The 22,697-nt window shown below is 38.7% G+C and overlaps 1 protein-coding gene across 1 annotated transcript in view; it reads left to right on the top strand.

The window, feature by feature from the left end:
• The window catches only part of LOC127563025 (vitellogenin-2-like), a 58,052-nt gene extending 36,157 nt beyond the window's left edge, over window positions 1-21,895 (top strand). The window contains exons 14-32 of the mRNA XM_051999199.1: window positions 589-713; window positions 3,222-3,323; window positions 5,297-5,416; window positions 5,541-5,724; window positions 6,487-6,580; window positions 8,422-8,607; window positions 9,001-9,130; window positions 10,026-10,254; window positions 10,339-10,409; window positions 11,515-11,727; window positions 11,840-11,982; window positions 12,633-12,771; window positions 13,094-13,229; window positions 14,279-14,465; window positions 14,850-14,944; window positions 15,620-15,717; window positions 16,124-16,283; window positions 19,662-19,823; window positions 21,596-21,895. Of these exons, the coding sequence (XP_051855159.1) occupies window positions 589-713; window positions 3,222-3,323; window positions 5,297-5,416; window positions 5,541-5,724; window positions 6,487-6,580; window positions 8,422-8,607; window positions 9,001-9,130; window positions 10,026-10,254; window positions 10,339-10,409; window positions 11,515-11,727; window positions 11,840-11,982; window positions 12,633-12,771; window positions 13,094-13,229; window positions 14,279-14,465; window positions 14,850-14,944; window positions 15,620-15,717; window positions 16,124-16,283; window positions 19,662-19,823; window positions 21,596-21,714 (2,693 nt within the window). The 3' untranslated portion in view covers window positions 21,715-21,895. The remainder of the gene's footprint in view (window positions 1-588; window positions 714-3,221; window positions 3,324-5,296; window positions 5,417-5,540; window positions 5,725-6,486; window positions 6,581-8,421; window positions 8,608-9,000; window positions 9,131-10,025; window positions 10,255-10,338; window positions 10,410-11,514; window positions 11,728-11,839; window positions 11,983-12,632; window positions 12,772-13,093; window positions 13,230-14,278; window positions 14,466-14,849; window positions 14,945-15,619; window positions 15,718-16,123; window positions 16,284-19,661; window positions 19,824-21,595) is intronic.
• The last annotated feature ends 802 nt before the right edge of the window (window positions 21,896-22,697 follow it).

Genomic DNA, 22,697 nt, shown 5'->3' with positions numbered 1-22,697 from the left:
TGGTGGGCTCTTCACTGAATGTCTTTGAGTGGAAGACTGAGACTACTTCTAGGGAATGTTTAGAGAGAATTTTTGCTCAGCTTCCAATTGTATTGAATAAAGCTGGGAATGCTGAAGCTGCACAAGAGAAAACCCACAGGCTGGGGGCATGATACTGCCATCAACTCAAATGGAAAATTAATTAAACTTGTCTAATTAGCCTTGAGGGCAGAACAGAAAGCAATGGTGGGGGGAATTAGCAAAGAGAAAAATGTAAGCTTAAAGTCAGGAAAGTCTTTAGGGTAGTCTCCAAGTGGAAGGGGCTTCCTCCACAGATTGTGAATCTATTCTTTTCTCATTGGAAATCTTTCTTCAGGAGCAGGATGCCCTCTTGCAGGATACATCATTGAGGGAGTTCTTGCACAGGTTGTATTAGATGGGCACTGATGGGGATCCTGAAGAGAGACTTGCCTTGTCTGCCTTGTCAGCCACAGGAAGCATAAACCATGTGCCACAATCTTGTATAAAAAAGATATACATAACTGTTGGCTGAATCCAAAGCAACCAGAGACAGGATAAATAGCTGTGGTGTTCTTTATTTTACTCCAGGAGACTATGACGCTGGCGCTTTCATGAGATTTTTCATCCTAAATAGCCCTGAGACTTTGTTCCCAACATCCATCATTTCTAGTCTGGGGGCACACTTTGCTGGGGGATCCATCAGTCTTGTGGAGGTAACTATTGCTCTGAAACTAATATGTTTCCTTCAAATTAACTCTCCTCTCCTCTGGAGTATATTCTACTTCCTCTTGTTTCCCTTGTAATAAAATGTATGCTTTTTGAGGGCAGGGACTGTCTGCCTTTTTTTTTTTTTTTTTTTTAAAGCAATCAGCGTTAAGTGAAACTTGCCCAGGATCACATAACCAATTAAATATCTGAGACTGGATTTCAGCTCAAGTCTATCCACGGCACTATGTTGCTGTCCCATAATTTTAATATCCTGCAGAGCCCAGTAGAGTTCCTGGCATATGATGTGCTTAATAAATGCTTGTTGATTGAATGACTGAGCGATGATTGTGTCTAAAATTTAACCTCTTAGAGAGCTGAGATTGCTCCAATCTTTGCATCTGTGTTTGGCACAGAGAAGGTGCTTATTAAATGCTTGCTGACTGAGTGTTAGTTTATGTTACAGACCCTCCTCTGGATTCTACTTGCTAGATAATGCTTCCATGCCTTCTTTATTGACTCACTATCCCACTCTCTACTTCTCTAAATCTTTTCAATCCTTTTCAAATCTGCTTGGCTCCTATCCCATCCCTCGTGTCTCCTGAGAATCTTGACTGATAGTTTATAGGAAAAAATATTGTAGCCATTCACCTGTTCTCCTCCTTCTCCTCTCCTTCTTTATCTCTTCTTACTCAAATGCCTTCTGCCCATGTCCCTCTTCATTTCTGTCTCACATGAAGAAGCACCTTACTTTTTGTCAAGGTCCATCCTTCCATCTGCACCAGTAATCCTATTCCATTCTGTCTTCTCCAGCAGACTGTCCTTTCCATCATCCCCACTGTCACTTGTTTTCAATCTTTCCTTGTCTGTTGACTTCTTCCCTTGTGTCTCCAAACATACCTCTATCATCTCCCCATCCTGAAAATATTCTCACTTAACCCTTCCACCGGCATTAGTATCATCTTATATCTTCTGCCTTCTATGGCTAACCCCTTTCAAAAGATCATATTTAATAAGTTGACTCCACTTTTTCTTCTCTCATTCACTTCTTAATCCCTTAGATTCTGTTTTCTCATCATCCCTTCAAAACTTCTCTTTCTAGTTAACAATGATCTCTTAATTGTTAAATCCAATGATTCTTCCTTCATCTTTATTCTTGCTGACCTGATCACTGTTGATCATCCTCTTTTCTTGCTACTCTCTTCTTTCTAAGTTTTCAGGACATGATTATTCCCCAATTCTATATTATTGGAATACTCCTTCTCAGTCTCCTCTAACTGTAGATGTCCTGTAAGATCCTGTTCCTGGCTCTCCTTTTATCTCCCTCTATACTTGTTGATCTTATCAGCTCCCAAGGATTTACTTACCATCTCTTTGGTGACCATTCTCAAATCTACCTGCCTTGCTCTAACCTCTTTTCTGTTTTCCCATTTCATATCACCTTTCAGACATCTCAAACTGGATATCTAATAGACACTGTAAATTAAACACGCTCCAAACAAAACTCATTATTTTTTCCCTCTACACCCTCCCCATCTCCTCCAGGGGTATCACTAATCTTCCAGTTCCTCAGACTCAGAATGTAGGTATCACCCCTGATTCAAATGCTTCAGGTTCAATGTGTTTCTAAGACCTGCTGATTGATTTCGCCTTTGTAATATTTTTCTATAAATATAACCCTTCTCTCCTCCAACACTACCACTATGCTGCTGCAGACCCTGATCTCCTTATGCTTGGACTACTGCAATAGCAATGTTGTGGGGCTGCCTGTCTCACAATCCAATTTCCCCAATCCAAACCATCTTCCACTTAGTTGCCGGAGTGATTTTTTTTATGTTGCAGGTCTGACTATGTTACTGCCTTTTCCTCCCCACCCTGAATAAGCTTAAATGGTTCCTTATCACCTTCAGGACCAAATATAAAATATTGTTCTCTGTTCAAAGTCCTTCATAGTTCGGCCTTCTCCTCCCCTACCTCTTTCCAATCTTTTTATATCTTACTCTCTGCCTTCTGATTTTCTACTTTCAAGTCCTTAGTAAAATTTCATCTTCTATAGCAAAGCTTCTTAAACTGGGGTAACATAACTGAATGTGGAGGGTGTGAAATATGACTTATTATCAGTAAATCTTGATTTATATACCTATTTTATATACTTGTATACTTGGGACCATATAAAAATTTCTTGGTTGAAAAGGAGTCATGAGTGGAAAAAGTTTAAGAAGCTCTGTTCTGTAGGAAGCCTTTTCCAATTTCTCTTAATCCTGGTGCCTCCCCTCTTTGAATGATTTCCTACTTTTTTTCCCTTTGTATTGCTTGTTTGCATATATTTTGTAGTCTCTCCCATTTGACTGGGAACCTCTTGAGAATAGGAAATGTCTTTTGCCTCTTTTTGTATCCGCAGCACTTAGCACAGTGCCAGGTACAAGTAAACACTTCACTGATTAAATAAAAGCTGAATCAGTGTTTACTAACTAGACTGATTGATATCTTTTTGCTTATTTGTTTTGTTTTGCTAGGCTGGTATACAAGTTGAAGGCTTGAGAGAGATTGTGAAGAAAACAAACTCATCATTTATGGAGTATTCCATACACAGGAAAATAAAAGAACTTGTAAAGACAGTCAGTATTATCCTTTATCTGCTTATAAAGTGAAATCAGAAAGCTGTTTTTCTCTAATAATGCAACCTTACATCCCCAAAGATTAAAAAAAAAAGAAGTTTATGGCCCCCAAGTTTAGAACTCCTGACCTAGTTTTATAATCAGAGGTAGATCAGTTAATATGAGTCTCAGTTTCCACATTAGGGGGAAAATGTACATTGCTTCCTAATGGGGATGTGGGTTATTGTGCTTCATAAATCTTTTAGTGATGTGGGCTCTGCCTTTCATTGAGGAGTTTATATTGGAGCAAGTTTGAGTAGCAATGATTTCGACACATTGACATTCTAAGTACTTATTAAACCCAATATCCAAATTCCTATTAACCTGGACACTGTTGGGGGCTTTCCTAACACTTTTAGGTCACTAAGTATTTGCCTACACAAGCCACACTTAGAAAATTCTAACTATGGTCATAAAGATGAATATTTACATATAGAGACTAATTAATTTTTTTTTGCTGGACCTGAGTATGATAATTCTAGTAAGACAGACAAATCTTGAGTTATCCTTGGAATAGAAGAGGCAAGAATTGTTTTTTTTTCCTTATATCTCAATTAGATTGTAAGCTTCTTTTGCCTTGTTTTGTATCTCCACATTAATACAATACCTGTCATTTAATAGATGCTTAATAAATATTTATTGATTGATTTAAAAATAGTGGGTTTTTTTAAGACTCTGAGGTCTGTTTTAGCACCCAAAAGAAACTTCAAATGAATCCTAAGCACTGTTGACTTGTAAGTCAGCCAGATCGCTTAGGTTCCTTTAGAAGTAAGAGGTGGAAACCTCTGGAAATTCAAAAGGTTACTCCTGGCTGTCAATCCATAGTAACAGTATGACACAAAGGACTTTCCTTCTTCCCACTCCCCCTAAAATTCTATTTCACAGATAGAGCCAGAAAGAGCTGAATTCAAATTCTGACTCTGATATTTATTTGTTTTGTGACTTTAGGAAACTACCTCACATTTCTGTACTTCAGTTTCTGGGACTGTTGAACAAAAATCATATTTGGAGGGCGTACCACAACAAATTGTTGTAAAGCTTGAATAAGATAATGCATATATTCTTTGCAAACTTAAAGGAACTATATAAATTGCAGCTGTTATTGGAGATCAAGTTTTCCAAGCTGCTAAATGGCTAACCAGAGAATTGTTATAACTTACCCAGGCATTCAGAAAACTGCTTCAAGCATGCTAACAAATGGATGGATTTCCTTTTTTTTTTAAATCAATTTTCCTTTTTTCTCTCTCAATTAACAAATATCTATTTTCTTTCCTTTTTGCTGTCTCATCCCCTGAGGGGGAGAAACACAAAACACAAAACTCTTGTAATAAATATGTGTAGTCAAGCAAGACAAATTTCCCCATGGGTTAGAAATGTCTCATTGAGCTTAGTGAGTCCCTTTCCTCTCAATCAGGAGGTGGGCAATATTCTTCAACGCTGATCCTTGGGAAAATCCACTGGTTATTGGGATGAGCAGAGTTTTTAAGCTGTTTTTGTTATTGCAGAATTATTTCATCATATAAAGTGTTCTCCTTGCCCTGCTCATTTTACTCTTCATCAGTTCATACGAATTCTTCAAGGTTTCTCTGAAAATGTTCTCTTCCTTGTTCCTTAACAGCACAACAGCATTCAAAAATAAGAAGCTGACCAAAAGGGGTTTCAGCGAAGAAAGAGCAGTTAAAGATTAAGGATTCTGAAGCGAGGATAGTATCTTTGATTTTGTGCCCAGATGAGTAAATTGAGCCCTGAGATTAAGTCACTCAGATAAAATGACCAGGCTAGGATTTCAACCAAGATCCCTTGACTCTAAACCCAGAATTCCTTCTACTTCACCATGAGACTTCAGGAGCATCTCTGATATTTCATAATAATATTCTATTTGCTGAGTTCTCATAAGGGTATCTAAGCTTATTCTTCCCATTGTCCTTCTATAGCTGTTGGGATGGAAGGAGCTACCAGTTGTTAAGCCATTGCTGTCTGCCAATCTAAAGTTGTTTGATCAAGAACTCATCTTTTTTGATGTGGATGAGGACTTTGTGAAGAATATTCTGAAGGTACTGCCTCCCTCCAAGCTTTAGGCTTCATGTTTTTTTGGTAGATTTGCATGGTTCTCCCCTTCTTTCACCTCCCTAAACCTCACCTCACCTTCCTGCTGATCCCCATCCTATGTCCCTGCAGGAACTGGCTCAGCCAGTTAGATATGGCACGCTTAAGAAAATCTCTCGGCTCCTGGACGGTATCTCAGGCCAATGGACTCAAGCCTTGGGGTTGGCAGAAATCTGGTATGCCGTCCCTACCTCCATGGGACTGCCTTTAGAATACAGTTTCTATGCTACTACCCTGGCACATTTTTCAGCTAATGGTGAGTTTGGCTAAGTCACTCCATCATCTCTTAACTGCTACATGATAAAGCAGATTTAGCCCCTCAAGGAGCTTATAGTCTTTTTTAACAAACAAAACTGGCATGTAGGGACCATACAGGGCTCTGACTCAGGGGAGTTGAGTGCAAGCTAGGAAGACTTTCCAGAGAACAGAACTGAACTAGATTTTGGAAGAGATAGAAAAGCAATAACAAAGGAATTTTAAAAAGGATAAACATGGGACCAGGAAGATAATGTAGCGTAATTGAAAGTGTCCTGACTGAGGGAAGCAGGGTTTTGTTACATATATGACCTTGAGCAAGTCACTTTGTGTCTCAATTTCTTTATCTGTAAAATGAGAAAATTAGACAGTGTGATACAATGGAAAGAACATTTGTTCTAAGTCCTACATAGTCACCATTACTCTTTATGTGCTACCTCACCCTAGTCGAATGCAGGCATTTGGAGGGAAGGAATTGTCTAATTTTTTTATTCATCAGCCATCCTCAGGATCATTATTTGTAAAGTGAAATGGTTGTACAAGATGGTTTCTGAGGCTTCTTCCAACAAGATAAGCGTAAAAGTCTCAAGGTTCCTTTTGTCTATGTGGACTTATGAGACCAGCCTGATTTGAGTGAAGGGAACGTCCTAGGAAGTAGCAGAAAATCAGATTGGTGAGAGAAAGTGGTGACAGATGGGAACTACCTTAAAATCCTCTTGCTAGGTTTTAGATGAACTTTTTGTGTGTTCTTTGTCATTCACAGTTAGTGCCAAAGTATCCCTTCCTCTGTCTGATGATTCCGAAACTAAAAAGTCATCCAGTCCTATAATTCAAATGTTTGCTGACATCAAACCCTGGTAAGGAGAGGTTTCAAACAGAGGATGTTGAGGGCTTTTGTCTTTTACTGCTGAGTTCTGGGTTCTTAAAAACTCATAACGTACCTCTTTAGATAATTACTCCATCAATATGTAATGATGATTTACTCAGGAGCCATCCCAAAACCTTATCCTGGTAAAATCAGAGTCAGCATTGTGTAGTAGATATAGTCCTGGACGTGGAGTGAACATGACTGAGTGTTATCACTCTGTGCATCAGGTTTTTCATCTTTAAAATGAGGTGGTTGGACCTAGTGGTTTCTGAGGATCTTTCCAGTGTTAAATCTATGATCCTACAAAGGTCCTCTTCCAGTGTTCCCTAATTGATCAATTAGGAAACATGTTCCCTGGAAATATGGTATATCCTTCATTTTCTGGAGATCATATTGCCCTAAGAGTCCATTTTCCTGGTCCCCATATCTGCACTTTTATATTCCCAGATGTCATGTTGAGGTCCATAGTCACCATTTCTCTTTATGTGTTAATCTCCCCTTATTAGAATGTAACCCTCTGGAAGGAGGGACTGTCTTATTTTTTATTCATCAGGCTGGGTAAATACAGTAAGTACTTGATGAATGTTTTGTCATGTTTTTCATTTTAAGGGTAACAAGAGACCAGACAGATTTTCTGGTTTATTTTTTGGGATCTGAAACTTCTCCTTTCCCCTCTAGGATTTCATGGCTCTTCTGAGAGAAAACTGGGTATACTCTTCCAACTGGGCATACACATGGATTAGCCAATCACCCCTTCATAGGGGCTAGAAACCCTGCAAAAAGGCCTTCATTGCATCATTGGATCCAATAGACATAAATGGATCATTGGGTCTTTTAGAAGAAAGCTTATTGCTTTCGTTTGATAAATGAACTTTATTCAATGCCTTTTAGAAGGAGGAAGGGGACATGGATAGACAGACCTTCTTTTCCCTTGGGAAAAATTCTGTTGTTTCATCCTCAGCTGGGCAGGTTCAGCTCCCCAAAGTCTCTTCAAATTTCTCTTATTGCCAAATTTTACTATAGAAGCAGTTTGGATATTTCTTAGGATACTGTATGTGGGTACACTTATGTCTAGTAGTTATTGAAGTAAGCACCATGAAACCAAAGGGTTAAGAAAATAGTTAAAATAATAAGGGAAAAGTCCTCAGATAAACTCTGTTAGGGGAAGCAGACTTCTATCAAATGTCATGAGGAGATTGCTTTTGGGAGATGGTGGAACACAACAAGGACTGGGTCAGGAGCTTACCTAGGGAGAAGGAAAGTGTTGGGATTCCTTCTTGATCAACATATGGAACCTCCTTCCCTTCTTTATGCTATGGGCATCTTTCTTGGACGCTCCTGATTTAACATTTGCATTAGGCTCTTTGTCTACATATAAATCTAACTCAATGAGTAACCTGCATCACAATTTAGCCTAAGTTGATTTCCCTGGACCAATGGTACAACCTTGTTGAACACAGTTGCTCACGGTGATAATAAAACCCATATTCCAGAAAATCTGTTCAATGTCCTTTTAGTGTTGTTGAATTTTCCAAATATTGAGGGGAAAAAAGGATAAGGTGCTAAAGGTAGGCACAAAGCTTATCACCTCCTTCCAGTAGATAACTTATTAGTTATTTTCATCGGCCAAAGGAATATAAGTGCTATATACAGATGCCCCTTAAGTTCTAGTGCCCAGGGACAAAGCCCCAGTTACCCATCCTAGTTATTGCTCTCTGGGTATGTTGCTTGTTTACTTCCCACACAGAAGAATTCCTCTGAAGGAAGTTTGATAGTATAAACAGGAGATAGTACTGTCCTTGGCTCACTGCTTTTTTCCTTCTTCTCTAGCATGTACTGGTATTCTGTGGCAGCGATGACCATCAATACCCCTGTCTTCCAGTCTGGCATTGAGCTCCAGGCAAAGCTTCAGGCAGCTTATCCAATGAAGTTGGACATAAAAATGGACCTAGAAGAGAAAAACTTTAAGTATGAAACTTTCCCATGGCACCAAGAGACTGAGCTCCTGAGGGCCAGGTATACCACTCAGCTAGCTCTTCCCCCAAACTCCTTCTTGAGGGAACAGAATAGTTGGACAAAGTTGGAACTAGGCTTGAACTTTTGAATTACCATGCCTTTCATCAGGATATTCTGATTACAAAGCTGCTTCCTTAGAACAGCCTTGAAAGATTCAGTTCAGTTTGGAGACATTTATTCTTAGAGATTTCAAATGATGTACTGAGAAGTCTATTGGTTTTTCTGTATTTATTCATTCACATTATCGACTTTCTGGAATAGCACTATTTTTTAAGTCAACATTTGCTTCTCTGGAGCCTCCCTTCCCCTGAGCTCAGAGATGAACGCAAGGGCTGAGCCATGTGCAATAACCAGCAACCCCTGACACCAAGTATGCTCTCACTGTCCCCACAGTGCCAAAGCTTTTGCTGTATGGAGAAAGAATGGGGAGCCAGACACGGAAAAGAAGGTTCCTCTAGTTCCCGAGGAAGCTGGATCTGAGATCTCCCAGAGGCTATTTGGTTCTGCAGAGATGAATTTGAAGGTAGTCATAACAAATATGGAGGATTAGCAGTTTCTATAGAAAATGGCTACAAAGGTTTTAGCTACCACAGAAAGACTGTCCATGTGTGATTGTTTAAAGACCTGGAATTAACACTGATAATGGCTAAAGCATGACCTTCTCTGGCAAGCTTTTCCTGCCAGCGCTCTCCCTCCTGCCTTTGAATTTAAGAGATAGCATCCCTCTAGGGCTTAGAGAGTTTGCAAGCCATGTTGCTCACATGCTCTCATTTGATCCTCACAACAATTTTAGGAGGTAGGGATTATTATTAACCTCATCTTATAGATGAGGAAACTGAGTCAGACAGAAATTAAGTGACTTGCCCTGTTAGAATGGAAGTTAAACTTGAGAGGAGAGAAATTTTTTCTTTCTTTGTACTTGTCCTTAAAGCCCTATCAGTCAGTCAACAGATATTTATGAAGCATGTACTTGTTACTATGGGCTAAGCTCTGAAAAGATACAAAGATTGGTAGTATTCCCCCTTGCCCTCCACGAGTCCCATTCTAAGAGATAGGGCAGATAACCCAAACTCTGTCCATAAAAGAGAATACAGAGGAGATAGAACGCAGTCTAAGAGAAGAAGATCCTAGCTACTGTGGAAGTGGAAGGGAATCCTGGAAGGGCCTCCTGCAGAAGGTAGGATTTATCTGAGTTTTCAAGGAAAGCAGAGAAACCAGGAGGTAACATTGAGGGGCAGAGCATTTTAGAACTATGATACAGTCTATGCAAAAGCATACAACTGTCACATTCAAGGAACTGCAAATAGTAGGTGCTCAATAAATGTTTTTGTTGACTAAATGATTACTTGATGATTTTTTTCTGGTACCATCTCCTGCCTCTTAATGATGATTTCTAAAATGTCCTTGTTCAAATGTAGCCAGGAAGGACCTCTGAAACTTTTTTTCCCAATTACTTCAACTTCCCCAAGCCCGAGTTTCACCATGGAAAAAATGGAAAGGCTCATTTCCAAGAGGCTTGGTTCAACCTGCCTTATTTGGGTTTTCAGTCCTACTTCTCCACGAAATCCCAGAGTGCCACATCACTCCAAGGCTCCATTTTCCATCATATAGTGGGCTCACATGAGGCTCAGCTTATAGCAAAACCAGGTAAGAGAAGAGTTGGCTTCCTCACGGGGAGGGTGGATGGAAATCCAGAACCTTGATGTCCTGTGCACTGGATACCTTATACAGATGCTACTGTTGAGAAGATTGGGCTGGAAATTGAAACAGGACCTAAGGCAGCTTCCAGACTAATCCAGATGGTGAGTGCCACGTATTTGCAGTAGGATGGATTCAAAGAAACTTCAAAAAGATCATGGGAATAGAAAATGTGCTTATCGAGACCTGGTTTGTAGTAGAGTCCATCCAGATTGTCTCAGGCAGACCCAGCCCTTCTTCCAATGTCCTGTTTTATGCCATAAGGAAAACACTTTGAAAAAGTAAGAGGTTTTTCTCTCATATTCTTGGAGTCATTTTTTGTCAAGAGAGAAACTATAAATTAGTGTCCTGGTTTTTATAATTTTCTAAACAAATTTTCTCATTTTATGAAATGATTTTTGTGATTCTGTGGTGAAATCTCTTCTACCTAATAATAATTAGCATTTATGTATCACTTTAAGATTTGTAAACCACTTTACATCTGGAGAATCTGAAGAATCAGCATGGTAATAGTAAGAAAAGCATAGTATTTGAAGTCTAGGGAGCTGGATTCAAATTATCTATCTATCTATCTATCTATCCATCTATGTCCATTATCTATCTGCCTCTCTCTCTATTTATCTATCCATCTGTCTGTCCCACTGTCTGTGTACCCGTTTATGTCCATTATCTATGTACCTCTATCTATCTATCTGTCCATTTGTCTCTGTCCATCTGGTCATACTTCTGTTATGTCCATTATCTATCTATATGTATTTATCTTCCTACCTATCTATCTACCATTCCTTTTTAATATTCATCTAAGCTGGAGATTCCACAATCTACCATGATAACCTAGAATTATACATAGGATCAAAGAGAAACTTAGAAACTCTTTAATCTAACCACCATCATTTTACAGAGAGGGAAACTGAGGGCTAGAGATGTGTGATGACTTGTTCAAGGTTACAATGTCAGAGCCAGGATTCAATTTAGGTTCTACAACTCCAAGTTCAGGTCTCACAGTGAGAATTTGTCTTCCTTCTGAGATTCCTCTCTCCCTGAGTTGATCCTATATCTAGCTTATTTATTCCATAGTTGTTAGCATCTCATCTCTCCCCACTGGACTATAATTTCCCACTAGATATCCCTCTGTTGTCTATACAAAAGGAGTTATTGTGTCCTACAAGGTAAGGCTCACCCATCTCTCTTCTTTTTCCTTGAGCTCAGATGAAGTTCTTGGAGAACAATAATTCACTCATACTAACTGGAATATTTCGGGTAGAACACAGTGACCATAAGCTTAATGGCTTCCAATTTGCCATTTTCACAAATAATTACTCCTCCAAAGCTGGGATCCAGTTATGGGTCACTAATTTCATCAAAAGTAGCCAATGGAAAACTTGTATTGAAATCTCATTGGAGAATATTCATGTGGTAAAGGTAAGCTAAAAATCTCACTAAACGGGCACATCAGTGGGCCAGCATATATAGCTGTTTCCATGTATTTCAAGCCCCCAATAGGCTGATGTCTTATCCCACTTATGAATTTCAGGCATCCCTGAAATGGGGTGAGAGTTGCCAGGAATATCAAATTTTGGGGGAAATTGTGACTGGGCAGTCTGCTAATCACTCTATTGTGCAAATGAAGGTTGCGTGGCCAAAAATCTCAGCAGAAGTCACAGAAATGGGAAAATGGTGAGATTTCTCCTTTCTTCCCCCCCTGTCTGTTGTATTTCCTAAATGGGACAAGGATGGAGAGTGTTAGAGTTGGCAAAGAATAGGAGTCACAAATGATTTGTGGAAATCTGGTCTGGAGATTTCTTTTGGGTCAGATCAGGATGATCCCCAACTTCCATTCCTGCTCCCCTTTTGCAAACTGAAACTTCTTTCATAGATTCTTTTTAGGGCATCTGTGAACTTGGATGAGAGAAAAACAAATTACATCTTTATTTTTATATAGTTTTTTCTTTGTAATCATTTCAATTCCCTTTGTGATGCTATGGATTTTATTTTATATATTTCAGAAGGAACATTAATTCTGAGAATTGGTCTATAGGCTTCACCAGATTGGCAAAGAGATCCATGGCATAAAATAAGTTTAAGAATCCCTGAGCAAACTTTTTATTTTATGTTTGGAGACTGTGAGTTCCAGAGAGGGTAAATCACTGTCCCAAAATGAGACAGGTAGTAAATGACAGAGCTGGAATCCAAACCAGATTCTCTGAGTCTAAATTCAATTTTCTTTTCATTTCACCATCTGTCTCTCTGTATTCCCAGCATCTTGTATTTAGTAGGTGCCTAATATATATTTATGGGATGGATGAATATTTTCTACTCATTTCCAGGTTTTATACATTCATTCCTGGGCTTCTCTCTAGACTGGGATTCTCTGAAAGAGCTTGGAAAAATCCCCTTCAAAAGGCCAGCTTAGTGATGGAGCTCTCATCTCCCAGAAGTGGGGATGTAACTATCAGGCTACCCCATGTAAGTATGCCCACCATGATTTGGGTTTTCTCCCAGAATGAGTCCTCTGTCCCACTTTCTCTTTTCCTTTGTTGTTGCTTAGTCATTTTAGTCACATCTGACTCCTCATGATCCACTTTAGGGCTTTCTTAACAAAGATACTAGAGGGGTTGGTCATTTCCTTTTCCAGGTCAATTGACAGCTGAGGAAACTGAGGCAAATAGGGTGAAATGACTTGCTCAGGGTCACACAATTAATAACTGAGGCAGGATTTGAACTCAGATTGGGCACTGCACTGTCTACCCACTGTACTACCTAGATGCTTTTTTTTTTCCATTGGCAGATTACTTTTTATGGACAAGACATTCTTTTACCCATCCCATACCCTATAAGTCAGCCAGCACCAGCTTCCAAAATGCCTATCCAGGTCGAGGATTTTTTTGCACAAGTCACAAATTCCATAATGGAGACTTTCCAAGGTGAGAAAATTGGTCTCTAGGGACTTTTGTCTTGGGGGTTTACATAAGCTGTACTCCTGCCCTATGGGAATCCCCCTATAGAAATCTGTAGCATTTATTGAGTTAGGAAATGGCATCTTGACATCTTGTCTTGCCTTTTTCCAGAGGTGGAGGTCTCTGGGTATGGAACATTGCATATAGCATAAGATTCTGCAGATGGATTAATCGGTTTTATTGATTTCTTCTTCCTCCTTTTCTTTTACAAAATTCTTTAGTGTGAAAAATAACTCTCTGAGAAAAGAATGGCACAGGCAGAAATGTAGGCAATGTAGAAATAAGTTATATGCATATAATAAGTTTTTTTTAAAGAAAATTGTGTATTGAGATGTTGAAGATAGAATATTGGATTTTGAGTTAGAAGATAAGTCCTCTTTGCTATGAACTATTAAGTTTGGAAAAATCTTGGAGCTGCTCTCTACCTGAGTTTCCTGATCTGAAACATGATGGCTTGCGACTGGACAGCCTCTAAAATCCCATGCAGTTTTGAATACCAGCTGGCTTACACTAGGGGCAGTCTCACAATCATAGTCTTCATGCTCGACCATGTTCTTACTCTGCATTTCTATTGGCTCTGTCCGATGCTTATTCCCTTGGGTCCCTTAGAATTCCAAACTTCACATCTGGGTAAACTCTTGGATTAGCTCCTATGGGAAAGCTTTCTTGACTCCCCTAGCTGCCAGCATCTTCTCCCTCCTCATATTATTTTATACAACCATAGGCTTAGAGTTGGTAGGAGCCTTCGAGGTGATACCCCATTCATCTTAGAGGGGAAGAAACTGAGGATCTGAGAAATGCCCAAGATCACACAGCCAGTAGAAGTGGTTTAATCCTCTGACTCCTACTAGCCCAGGTAGTACTCTATTTTAAGCCTTATCTATTGCATTATATCACTGCCTTTCGGTACCAGTGTCCTTCACCCCAAAATTGGATACATGGACTTTAACATTCCTTCCAGATCCAAATGCGATGGCCCTAAATGAAAATTCTCCCTTTTTGTCTTATTCCTTCAGCTGATTGTTCAGTCAATCAAGAACAGATCACCACCTTCAATGGAATCCAGTATAGCTACCCCCTGCTTGCCAACTGCTTCCACATTCTAACCCAGGATGCTAGCCCCGAGCTGAGGTTCCTGGTATTGATAAAGACAGCTGAAGGCTCTGCTGACCAAAAGGCTATCAATGTCAAACTGGCCAATCAGTAAGCCATTCCAAAGCTTCTGGTCGGAACTGCTTTGCTAACAGAAGGTCACTGCTATAGTTTGAGCGTGGCTCTGCTTTGTCCTAAGAAATGGAGGGAGAATTAGAATTTTATTGTCTCCACAAATGTGGAAGCAGCTTATTAAATCATCTACTTGGAAATTCTGATGGGCTAAATTTTCCATATGCTGCTCAAATGCATATGTTCTTTCTATTACAACTACCTTATGGCATATGTTGAGGATCATTTAAAAAGAACCTCTTAATGAACCGGGGGCATGGACTCATTTTCTTGTCAGCAAATGTTTAAACAGTCCAACTCACCTCTCTGTCACTCTTTTTCTTCCCTCTATCTCTTTCTGTCTCCCCCCATCTCTTTCTAAAGTGACATTGACATGTATCCTGCTCAAGGACACCTTTGGCTTCAGGTGGATAGCAAAGAGACCCCCGTGAATGAAAGCATCATCCTTTCTGGCAATGGTGAGTATCACTCTTTTATTGCTCCTTATTTTTCTTCTCTATTAGAAATGGAGAAGCATGCCATTGGAGACCATGATATTACCTAATGGTGAGATCCTCTGATTCACCTCACTTTTCTCATGATGATCCCTTCCAAGGACCCTCCCAGCACTAGATTTGTGATCCTATAATCCAGTGATTCATGGCCATTTCTCTGAGCTCCCTTCCTTCGGTTCCTCCAATTAGTATAAGACCTCAGCCAAAGTAGCAAGCCCTGCTGCTTGAATTTTGATGCAGGAGGTCATGAGGGGAACTCCTGGGAGATTTGGAAAAGGAACTGAGTTGGTCGGTCTTAAGGTTCTCACTAATGTAATCCATGATTCTTGGTATTTCTTTCCATTCCTTAGCACAGCAAAGACTTCAGTTGAATTTAAATTAGTGTGTAATTTGAAGCCGCAAGATGCCTTGAGCTTTTTGCTTGAAAATAAAAAAAAGAAAGAAAATTCAAATCCAGTTAATTTGAACTCAGCTTTTCAAATCAACTCAAAAAGAATTTATTAAGCATTCATTATGCATAAAATAGTGTTAGTTTTGAGTCTTGCATCTTGATTTAACCCATTACTTCTTTCTGAATTGAAGGATAAAATTTTCCTTCTTAATAAAGATCATGCTGAATGTCTGTTTTTTGTTTTTTAGAATCACTTGTGTCCATCAAGAATGAAAGTCAAGGATTCTCTCTTTCTGCACCAGAACATGGCATTGAAAAACTTTATTATGATGGGAAAACATGCAAGGTGTCTTTGTCCTTTTCTTTGGCTACTATTTTTATCCGAAATATCAAGCAGATTTTTCCCCTTGTTCCTAGCAAGATACTCTATTATGAAATCTTCCTACTTAGGAAAGGTTGGAAAGGTAAACTTTGTCCCTACTTTAGTATTGTAGTTTTTTCCCTCTCAGCCCCTCTGTTCAAGTCAGCTTTCTACCTGACCACTAAATTCAGGTGTTAATATCAATTTAGATTATACAGATGCAGAAGGCAATCAGGTACATCCCCTTCTGATCAAAAGATATTAGAGATAATGCAAGTCATTAGGAGACTAACCAATCACTATCTCTGTACTAGACAATGTTGGTATTTCCTTCTTCATTCTACTTCCTCTTCTTCAATGAAGTAACCTCTTCTTTCTAAATTATCATCAGGTTCGTATTTCTTTATGGATGATTGGAAAAACCCGAGGTTTGTGTGGACAGTCCAATGCAGAAACCATCCAGGAATTTCAGATGCCCAGTGGCTACATAGCTAAAGATGCTCTGAGCTTTGCTCGATCTTGGGTTCTGACAGATGGCTCTTGTTCCAGAGGTATGAACTTAGACCCCAGCCTAAAGTGAAAAAAAATTAGCTTTCAACACAATTGAGATTCTCTGACACACAATATTGTTTTAGATACTATATTTTTTGTGGCCTTATCTTCCACAAAGAAGGAAGGTTTATAGTATCCAATTAAGGAGTGTCTTTCTTCCCAGGTAGTTTAGGCATTTGCCAGATGTTAGGGAACTAGATCAGTTTATACCTTATAGTTCCTTCCTACAATTCTCTGGCTAATGGAAAATAGAACTCTAGTAGATTGAAGTTACAAAGTCTCTACCAGATTTGGCACTTCAATAAACAGATCATTGAAAGCAAGAATTGTGTTCTCTGCATTCTCCATATGTAATTAGATCATGGAATTAGAGATGGAGAAAATCTTGGACATCATTCGGTCCATTTTACAGATAAGAAATAGAGTATTGATTTGTCTAGAGTCCCATGGGTATACTGAACCGGAAATCCAATACATTCTCCAAATGCGTCAAGTTTCCTCTTATATTATTACCCTGAATTCTTTGTGAAGTGGCAGTTCAAGGAGCTTTCAGTTGAGGGAGTTAGAAGCTTGGGTAATAACAAGCAATGATTTTTAAAATTATTCATATTATTCTATTGAATACAAACACATACAACATATACTCAGACGTGCTCTACCCAAACTCCATGCTTATTCTTAAATGTAGACTGCTTTGGCTTTGATGTTAGTAATTTGATGGTAAAGAAGATACCCCCCGTTTAAAAAATGGATAGTGAGCTATGTACCACCTATTTCGGAGGGTCATTGTTAGGAAAGCTTTTGTAGGGCATAAAGTACAATAGAAATGGAGGCTATTACAATCATTTCTTTTGGACCATTCTTATCTTACTATGAAAAGAGTGTTAAATAAGGACCTTCCTCAACCAACCCAGATTGCTGTAACTTAAAATAAATAAAGAATAAATGAATGAATAACAACAAAGCAATGATAACAGCTAACATTTACCTAACATATTAAGATTTGTACAATGTTTTATGCACATGATCTCATTTGATATGGCCATTGGCAAAGTAAGTGTTATGTCATTCCCATTTTCCAAAGAAAGTAATCTAGGTTGAGAGATACTAACTCTTAGAGTAGATTAGGGTACTGGGAGTAAATGATATTCTAAAGATCACATAGGTAATATGTGTCAGCAAAAGGATTGAATCAAGGTTTTCCTTACTCCAAGGCCAACTATCTATTCCTAATTTAACCCTATTGCTATTGCTATTGTTATTACTATTAATTTACTCCCATGCTGGTGCTCAAAGAAAGCTTTCCAATACATTCTCCAAAAGCTCTTGGACGGAATTCTTAGTCTCATCAAATTTCAGAGTTGGAAGGGGACAACATCCACTCATTGTTTATTCAGCATATATTTACTGAGTTGTATTGGGTGCAGTATATGATGTATGAGAAAGAAAAATCTGACCTCAAAATTAGGGAAACTTGGGTTCGGGTCCCTCTGAAACATAGGAAGGAGGCACTAGAATTAGGGGAGCTTGGTTCTAATTCTACTCTTGGCACTTTTTTCTTATTTAACCCAAGAGAATATCATCTAATCTCCATGAACTTTAATAGTAACAGAAGAGGGTCTCTGAGGTACCTTCTAGCTCTTGTTCTAGAGTTTCACTTCTGAGTAGTGACTTAGCCTCTCAGTCTACTTTTTAATGCTCATGGATTGATTGAGCAGGATTTTATCTATTGGAACAGTTAGGTGGTGTTATCATGGATCAAACACCAGAAGTCTCATCTCCCTGATGCAAATCCAGCCTCAGACACTTAATTAGCTGTGTGACTCCGGGCAAATCACTTAACCTTATTTGCTTCAGTTTCCTCATCTGTAAAATGATCTGGAGAAGGAAATGGCAAAACACTTCAGTATCTTTGCCAGCAAAACCCTAAATGGAGTCATAAAATTGGATATGACTGAAAAGTTGGATATAAACACACACAACATTGTTGGAGAATCCTCACTGTGAATTCCCTATGATAATGAAACCAGAAGTTCAATTTTTTAAAATGACATATTAGAGACTGTGAGGACACAAAGAAATAGAAGATGTGTCTCTTGCTAAGAGGCTTACAGACTCAGCAGGCAAGCACATAGAAAAAAAGAAAATCCCTTTTTAAAAACAGCAATAGCAGACAATTTGTGATTAAGGCAGAAAGAGTCACTTCGGAGTTCTGCCTCCATTGGTCCTACAACCAATCAGTTGGCAAATCTCATGTACTTGATTGTCCCATTATCTCTAACATCCTCCCCATCTTGTCATTCCTACTGTGTTAACCTTAGTGCAGCCCTTCCTTACTTTTTATTTGCACTCTTGGCCAAGTTTCCTAATCAATTAGTCTTCTCTAGCCTTCAATTTCTGCTAATCTATCCTATGCAAGGCTGTCAAAATTATCTTGCCAATTCTCCATAAACTCCTTGGGAATCTCAACTGTCATTTTTTTTAAAAACATTGCATTTCAAAGCCTAATACTATGTTTTGCATTATTACTGGTGTTGAGAGCCATTGGAGTTGAATCCCTCCTCAGACACTTAACTAACTGTGTGACTCTGGACAAGATATGTGCTCTCTCAATTACAGCTTCCTCACCTGAAAAATGAGAAGAAGAAGAAGAAGAATAGCACCTATCTCTCAGGCTGTTGGGGAGAATGAAATGAGATGATATATGTAAAGTGTCCAAAGATAGATAGATTAAATATTAGATGATGATAATGATAAATATGTATATGATAGATATGATAAATATATATGTTTGGTATTATTATAATCATTGTTATTATTTAAAGTTTTAAGTAATTTAATAGTAATAAGATTTATTAGAATATTAAATAATAGATAATGATAAATATGTATATGATAGATATGATGGATAAATATAAATACTTGGTATTATTATAATTATTGTTATTATTTGAAGTTTCTAAGGACTTTAATAGTAATAAGATTTTATATACATATGCATATATGTATGCATAATTATATATTGTTTTGCAATATTTAAAGTATCATATAAATATTGGCTAATAATAATGATAGTTTCTCTCTGCTGATGGCATAGGATATCAGAGTTAGAGTAAGGAACACCTGAGTTCAAATTCTCCCTCAGACACTTTCTAGCTGTGTATGTTTCCCAACCTCATTGAGTTTGAAGTGTCATTGAGAAGGGGGCTGAGTCTGGGATGGGTTCTGTCCCAGACATTGGAGGCCCCTGCCCATTGGGGTTTTGTTGCTGTGGCTTTTGAAGTCTCATCAAAAGATAGGTGCACAGGGAGACAAGAGGGCATAAAAAAGGAAAAAAAAATGAGAAAATGGAATTCACTGCTTTGGTTTTATTGCAGCTTGTTCCTTTAAACACCAGTTCATAAGACTTGAGAAGACAATTGACCTTCAAGGAGAAAATTCCTCATGCTTTTCAGTGCAGCCAGTGTTGAGGTGTCTGAAGGGCTGCAGAGAGGGCCAAAGCATTGCCACCCTTGTCGGCTTCCATTGCCTTCCAAGTGGTAAGTATCTCTAGTGTTCCAAGAAAGCAATGGGTTCAGCTTGTGCTTGCCAAGAAAAGGGACCAAATAGGGAGACTATACCATGCCCAGCTAACACTTAACAACAAGAATTGGCTACAAGAAGAATGGATATTACTGCCCCCCAAAAATGAGCCTCCTTGTAGAGCCTGCCCAAATTTAAGCTAAACAGTCAGAATCAGGGGTATATAAGTAATACTTAACAACCAGATTTGGGGGAGGAGATGCACATGAAGACATACTCTTAAATTTAGTCTTTCTGTATTAGTTTCTTAAATCTAGACAATGAACAAAGTTCTAAATAGAGCTTTGATTTATAGAATATGATAGTTTCCAAGGTATAAATACTCACACTGAAAATTTAGTAATCTATGAGCCAGTTTGGACTGGCGTTAGCCCACCCCTGGCAGGAGGGTTTACAAAATGGATTAGGAATAGGAATCTGGCCAGGATGTCCAAAGGAGGCAATGGATCCTCCCATTTCCCATTCTTCTCCAATTCCCGTCCCCTTTCCATAGTTCAATGTCTTTAATCCTCTCTGTCTATCCTAGCTTTGCCCATGCTGACTTCTGCTTTACACCAATATCTGAGCCCACAAATTCACACAAATGTAGAACAGTTATTTTAAATGAATTATATACATCATATTACATTAGTTACATATTATATTAACATGTTAATTATCATATCAATATTTTAATCATGAGATTCAAAAATTGGAAAGGGACTCAGAGGCCATATGTTCTTATTCTATTTTATGGATGAGGAAACTGAGGCTCAAGATTAAAAAGCTAAGCACTTGAACTCAGGTTCTTTGACTCAGAGTTCTTCTCATAGACATTTATAGTTGGAAAGACAGGTTTGTTAAAATAAATAAATCTCTACTTAAAGAATTTCAGCCAGGGAGATATTTTAAAATGAAAAATTTCCAGTATCTATGGGAGGGAGATTTTTGCCCGAGAGTCTCCATTTCATTCCCCGGGTGCCCTTTATATCAGACTTGGGAGGGGGGAAGCCTTCACCCACTCCTCTGCCTTCTCTGCAAACAAGAGCAGGGAAACTTTGAGAATACCGCCTCTACTCTGGCCCTGTTAAGGAGCTGCATCCATATGGACACCTTGAGCTATGTGGTTACATAACCAGGAGGTTTTAAATCTCAAGGAGAATTGATTTCAATAGGCTTGTTAAACACATTCCAAGGCAGATGTATCTAAGTAATAACAATATAATACAGACAATGATGCTCCCTGGGGGTGAAAGGGGTGTGTGTGGGGGGACTGGCTTGATTTAGAATCGACATTAAATGTTTAAATGTTGTTTGAGTTGCTCTGGATGACTTTGTCAAGATCTGGATTAAGGGAATCCTCATTCCCCCCTTTCCCCACCTGAGTTGATTTTAATCAATCCAGTATGTTTATTTATTGCCTTTGAGCACCATGCTGGAGGTCACAAGAACCTGGTCCTAGATCCAGAAGGGTAAAGTGGCCTTTTTAACTGAGCCTAAGAAGGTATTAATAATTATAACAACAACAACTAACATTTATATAGCACTTACTGTATGCCAGTCACTGTGCTAAATACTCTATAATGATGATCTCACTAGACCCTTGCAACAACCTTAAGAGGAAAGTGCTATTATCATCCCCATTTTACAGATGAGGAAACTGAGGTTTCAAAAAGAGCTTGAGGGGTCATCCAGGACCATTTTTCACTGGTTTCTAAGTTACAAGCCTCTTTTATTCCTTCCTGGACAGATTCCGATGCCTTTTTTGCCATGTCACCAACACGGTTGGAACTTAAATCTGAGGATGTGGAGAAGAAAATTGAGGTCCCTATTCAGTGTTTCTGTGATGAGCAGATTTGCTTGGCGTGACTTTCAGTTGCTTTAGAACCTCTCTACGTGGCTTCCCCTTGATGGTGCTTTGCCCAGGTTTTTTGGATGAGTTTATTTGGGTCTGGCACATACAAGAAATGAAAATGTTGACCTTTGTGGAAACAATGTACTATTCATCTCAGTATCTGATTAGGAATAAATGTGTGAATATCAAGGGAAATATTTATTTTTTTACTGAAAGATGGAAAATCTTGGTTCACTCAGTGAATGCACTTTATATTCATTCCAAGGGCTCATAGGTGAAGTCTTTAGGGGAAATACAAACATTTCATTGGACTTTTGAATGAATGATACAAACTTCTGTCATTGAGTTGTCACATAAGTAGATTTTCCAGATAACTGAAGCTTCTTCCCTTTTATCCTCCAAATTTGTTTTGTTTTAAACATTTTTTGGAGAAATCTTTCTTTAATATGTTCCTCACGACTGCACCCACTTAAACAGAGTGTGTTGAACCTAATTAACTTTCTATTGATGACTCAGCAGCCTAATCGACTCTAACAATTAGAGCTGTCCAGAAGAAGAATGAGCTGCTGCCTTGAGAGGTGGTAAATCCCCCTTCCTTGGAGGCCTTCAAACAGAGGCTGGATGTCCACTTCTTAGATGTGTTAGAGTGGAGACTTTTCTCATTTTATGTATTGAACCAGGTGATTTCTGGCTTCTCGCCCAACTTTTCAATTCTATGATTCTGGGATCATTATAAATATCAATCATAAATACCATCTATCAAGTTGGTAGGGTTATCCAGAATAGCAGAGTTTCAAGGAATCCCATGTACAGACTAATCTAGTCCATACATAACCAAGGGTCCCTTCACCAACACCACTAACAAATGGTCATTCATCTTCCTTCCACTTGAAAAGACTCCAGAGAAGGGGAGCCTTCTTATCTTCAGAAGCACAACATTTTGTTTTTGGACAGTTATAATTGTTAAAGACATTTTTCCTTATATTAAGCTGAAATC

Source organism: Antechinus flavipes, chromosome 4, assembly GCF_016432865.1.
Source record: "Antechinus flavipes isolate AdamAnt ecotype Samford, QLD, Australia chromosome 4, AdamAnt_v2, whole genome shotgun sequence".
Lineage (NCBI taxonomy): Eukaryota > Metazoa > Chordata > Mammalia > Dasyuromorphia > Dasyuridae > Antechinus > Antechinus flavipes.
Note: the sequence above shows the minus strand (reverse complement) of the source record. Positions and strands in the feature narration are given on the sequence as shown.